Source organism: Montipora capricornis, chromosome 12 (assembly GCF_036669925.1).
Source record: "Montipora capricornis isolate CH-2021 chromosome 12, ASM3666992v2, whole genome shotgun sequence".
NCBI classification, from domain to species: Eukaryota; Metazoa; Cnidaria; class Anthozoa; order Scleractinia; family Acroporidae; genus Montipora; species Montipora capricornis.
The window spans coordinates 37,117,438-37,122,437 of NC_090894.1; the positions used below are offsets into that span (position 1 = coordinate 37,117,438).

Here is a 5,000-nt window from a genome sequence, read left to right on the forward strand (position 1 = left end):
CCATATGAACCATGTGAGCGTTAGCCCTACTGATGGAAATGGGCCCACAGAAGGACAGAGAAAAACCCTGACCAGGGTGGGAATTGAACCCACATGTTTATTGCCATGACCTTATCATCTTCAGTTCCCACGGCCTGCTTCCGTCTGACCTTGTAGCTCAATCGGTAGAACAGTGATAAGGTCATGGCAATGACCAACGTGGGTCCAACTGAACTGGTACAATTTTAATTGTACTGGTGCAAAAACAGCGAAAATAGTTTAATGTTTGTTGAACACAAAGAACACACTTCATTGATAACAGCTGTTTGCCATTCATTTACTTAGTTCAAGAGGTTACTGAGCATTCAGAGCAGGACAGAAATAGCAAGACTTGTTGAAAATACTTTTAAAACAGTCTGGTTTGACCAAGAATAACAAGGGTGGTGTTAAGCACTAATTTACACAATTTAAGCCTAAACACTTGTTCTGGAATGGTTAGCTTTTATTTACAGTCATGACGTTTTAAAGCCTGTTCATTTAGTGTATGTCGTGGCAAGGGCTAAGGATTGCTTTTTGGCTTATCATCAAGTTACCATGAGTGTACTAGTCCTGCTGTTAGCAACTTTTATTTGGTTTGGATTAGTTTTATCTGCATGTACTGGAAACACATTTGTCATGTTGTGTGTACAATTCATTTTGCAGACTATAACAATAACACATGAATTATGTCACTGTTTCAATAAGACAAGAAATAAAGTGCAGAAATCTTACAATAGGATATAGAGAGTATTTTGAGATTAGTGTCTTGTAGCAATTTGTTTTGTTTTTCCATATCAAGACATTCTCAATGAGTAGAATAGGGGAAACTTAGCGCCAATCAGCAATTTTTCGTCTATAGCCCATTGGTTTTTTTGCATGCTGCTTCAAAAGATATTTTGGTGGAGAAATCTAGTTTCACATTAGTGGCAGAACCAGGATAGAGTTGCGAGGGTGCAATCAGAACTTGACAATGTTAACTTTGCCATACTCTATCACAATTCTTACATATCCACTCTCTTCAATTTCAATGATTTGATCCAAGAGCATATTGGGGTGAAAAGGGTTGATCTTGTCTACTTTGTTTATTTTTATTGCCACCATGTCCGAAATCTTAAATTTCGGCTGTTTTTTTTTTTCTTGCTTTCTTTTTGTTTGCTGGATCATATCATCATTGTGTTTCTGTGGTGGTTCCATGTCATCTGCATGTTCTGCTGTGCTCTGATCAGTTGTTCCTTCATCATTCTCATTTTGTGCCTGTCGTTTACCAGCTTGTAAAATTTCACAGTGTGGTTTTGTTCCAAATAGTACAGTTTCATAAGGAGATACTTTAATTGCGCGATGGTATATGTTTCTTGTATAAGCTGCTTGATCCGGGTACTCACACCTTCTTTGGATATTTTTCTCTGCGATTTCAACTATTATTACTCTCATGTCTTCCTCCCACGACCTGTTGCTTCTCTCTGTCAAGCCTTGCGTGGTTGGTGTTCTGGCGGCTCCGTGTGATAGAGTTATTCCGTTTTCCTCACAGAATTGTTCCATTTTTTATTGTGGAATTCCTTACCATTGTCTGATAAATATTTTTGGGGGAAGCCAAAGCTATAGCAATAACTGGTTAAATTTGCCAACACTTCTTTGGCAGTTTTATCATGTAATGCACCTATCAATGTTAAGCCGCTGGGGGCGGGAGGCCGGTCATAGGAGGGGGATTTGACGTTACAAGTCTGCCGTGGTAGGGACTTTTGATCATTCGTTGAGTTCCAGGGGTCGGGACTTTTGACTTGAACCGTTAGAAGAGCGGGGTCCACTGACGCCATCTTGGCTACTCGCCATCTTGAATGACTGAGAAAGACTGAAAAATTGTACCGCCAATTTGGAATTACCCAGAAGTCACTAGTAGTAAACTGATTTTCTGCGATTCCCTCAACGCCATGGACTGAAACTCGGTAAAAGTTAAGAATCCGATCCCACCAATGCGTCGGCCAACGCGTCGGCCAACACGTCGGCCAACGCGTCTGCCGACACACCACCAACACACTACCGACACGTCAGCCAACACACTACGGACACGTCGGCCGACACACTACCGAAACCGAGTTTTTAGCTGTAATATTAATTTTTGCTGTCTTAGTGATTAAATACAAATAATGACCAAGAGCCATTAAAGGATGGCAATTCAAGTAAACAAAAGTAGCATAACAGTTCATGAAAAGATACCAGAATTTCCCTGTTGTACTGTCTTGTTTAGTAGTATCAGTTGAGACAGTCCTCAAAATTTTAACATACTTTACAGATGAACTATGGAACTACATGACAATTTTCCATTATAACAGATGTTACAGTTTGAAGTCATTGCTTTGTTACCTTTTAAAAAATAAAATGTATAATTTCTGTCCCTATATTTCGGCTGTTCTTTTTTACTTATGCATTTTTGGGAGGAAGATGGGGTTGGGGAATTTGCACTCTTTTGACCCAGGATGACTTCCCTGATCTGAGTTCAAATCCCCCGCCTATGCCTGGCCTCCTCCCCCCAACAGCTTAACATTGATAGGTGCATAAGGGCATCACTGAAATAAACTTTGTATGATGGTCGATAATGTTCATGGCCCAGCAGTGAGGTTTCTTGCAGCTGCACTGACAGTTTCTGAAATCCATTAAATCCATCTCTACCAAAGACAGAAAAGTGGGCTATTGTAAGGGTTTGGTAACAACTTTAACATGGCTGGTGATAGTCTTCTTCTGTTCATGCAATGGACATAAACTTACGAACAAGTTTACGACTCGAATGCTTACTTCTGAATAGGTGCTTGCAGTTTTCCTTGGTGGTATGTCCACTTCTTTCTTTGCAATGTCTTTAGTTGTGACTGAGATAGTTTCCCTTCCATTTTCTCTCGAATCACTACTCAAATTTTCACTTTGAATTTTCAAGTATTCCATTGCTTCATTGTAAAATTGATCTTCGATAAACATGGTTAGCTGTGATGTATTTCGCTTCTGCTTTTGCTTGAAGTCATCTAATCTTTGATAAAATACTTTGCGTGATACACACTGCATTGTTGAGCTGTTTTCTTCCAATGAAACTTGTGAAGTCTCAATGTAACTAAATTGAAGTTTAGACCGAGAGTGGCCTGGGATGAATAATAAACTATTTGGACAGAGAGTGGCCTGGGATGAATATTGACCCAGTTCAAACTATTTTGTACCAGTTCAAACTAATGTGTACCAGTTCAAAAACAAATTGTACTAGCAGTCAAAATTGTACTACAACATGTACACGTTTACAAGTTCTGCAACACACTGCAAGTGTTTGTTTACGACTTTACTGGATAGATACTGGATTACATGTAAAACTTTAATTTAAGAAATTTTCCTTCCCTTGTTTGCTTACTTGAGCCATTTATCTTTTTATCACATATGGCGCAAAATTACTGAAAGCTGATTGGCTGAGATGGAGGGCATTTTTCCTTAATCAAGAGGGCACTTTTGGTAAACAAGAGAGCATGATTATTTGATCCTGATTGGTTGACAGTTGCTTATTCAGAGCAAGCAAAGTTACAAGAAAATTTTCTTCTTCGGTTAAACTACTTTTTTGTCCACATATAAAATATATTTTAAGCACTATTTCTGTTGACAGAAACAATTTATTGAATTGAACTTTAATTGAATGGGAGCGTGTTGATTGCTGTTTCTCGCGGCACTGAACGGACTAAACATGTAACATGTAACTGTACCCTCGTGCAATTAAAGATTAATTTCACTTGTACACTGTATTTTCAAAGTTTTCCAAATTGCCCTTGTCACAAAAACTTTGAAAATACACGTGAACTTAATCCTTAATAATGCCCTCGGGCCGGTGTGATTACATACAATTGTATACTAATGTCGCAAATCTTGCGTCACAATTAGTTGCCCCAAAACGAGGTATCAATTAAGTAAATTATGTCATCACTGGACCAGTTGGCTGCAAACTTATCTGCAAACCTAGACTTTCAAAAGTCCTTTGTCTCATGTACATGGTGCGCGGGACGTCACTCGCTTGTGCAATTCGCGTCCGAAAAATCAGGCTTCGCTTGCCAAACATTTTCTCCTAAGGTTTTCGTGAGGTCGACTTGTCTACCACGAACCATTTGTGCGAGCATTTTGCATCTTACATGTATGTAAGCTGCACTCGAATACCGGTAAATGGCCGAATTTGCATCTTATGTAAGCCACAGCTTATTTTCCCTTGTATAAACTGCCTTATGTGGCAAAGAATAAAGAATAAAAAATTAAAAAATTAAAAAATTAAAAAAAAAGTCACCGAAGGAAAGTATAAGTATTAAGAAATTTAGGCCAAAAATAAGAATATATCTGCTTGTCATAGATAAGATGTTGCCATGGTAATGGCCATAATAAAAAAAATTGACACCCAATCAATGAGACTTATTATAAAGGTAACCATATGCATAATGATCATTTAAAATCTCTACAGGGAAAACTTTAAGGGAAAGGAACTCGTACCCTAGTGAGGGTATCCGCAAATACTCTATAGAGCCACCTTAACAAACAATGAGTCACCATATCAACAGAGAAAAATGGTTTTTCTTGCCGCGCTCTTTCAAATCTTTTCAGATTAAAATTGATCAGTACCTTATTTTGTCGCCATTCAAGTCAAGACACTGGCTGCTTTCATTAAAATCTGGAATCGAAACAACTCCATCCATATCTTTATCCTTCTCTGCCTTAAAATTATGTGTACCAAGAAAAACATTTAACCAGCATGAAATCAGGTATTGTTGTTATAAGTGGATTCTTGCACACAATTCAATATTACCTGGACTTTCAAAGCTAACACATCTTCTTTACACTGAGCTGTATCCCAGTTTCTTTCAAGAAATCCTCTCACATTCTTCTTAGCATGAGGAAAAAGAATATCCTGAAAGTATGCAAAGTTTGTGATTAATATTTTGATAGTTATCATTCTTTCCTAGCTTGGAGATGACCAG

At 38.2% G+C, this 5,000-nt stretch overlaps 1 protein-coding gene across 2 annotated transcripts in view; it reads right to left on the reverse strand.

Annotated features, from left to right (window-relative positions):
• The window catches only part of LOC138025210 (enolase-phosphatase E1-like), a 19,035-nt gene that overhangs the window by 5,618 nt on the left and 8,417 nt on the right, over window positions 1–5,000 (reverse strand). For both annotated transcript variants that reach the window (XM_068872415.1, XM_068872417.1), the window contains exons 2-3: window positions 4,829–4,930; window positions 4,645–4,736 (exon numbers count right to left, since the gene is read on the reverse strand). In XM_068872415.1, coding sequence (XP_068728516.1) covers window positions 4,645–4,736; window positions 4,829–4,930 — 194 coding nt within the window. The remainder of the gene's footprint in view (window positions 1–4,644; window positions 4,737–4,828; window positions 4,931–5,000) is intronic.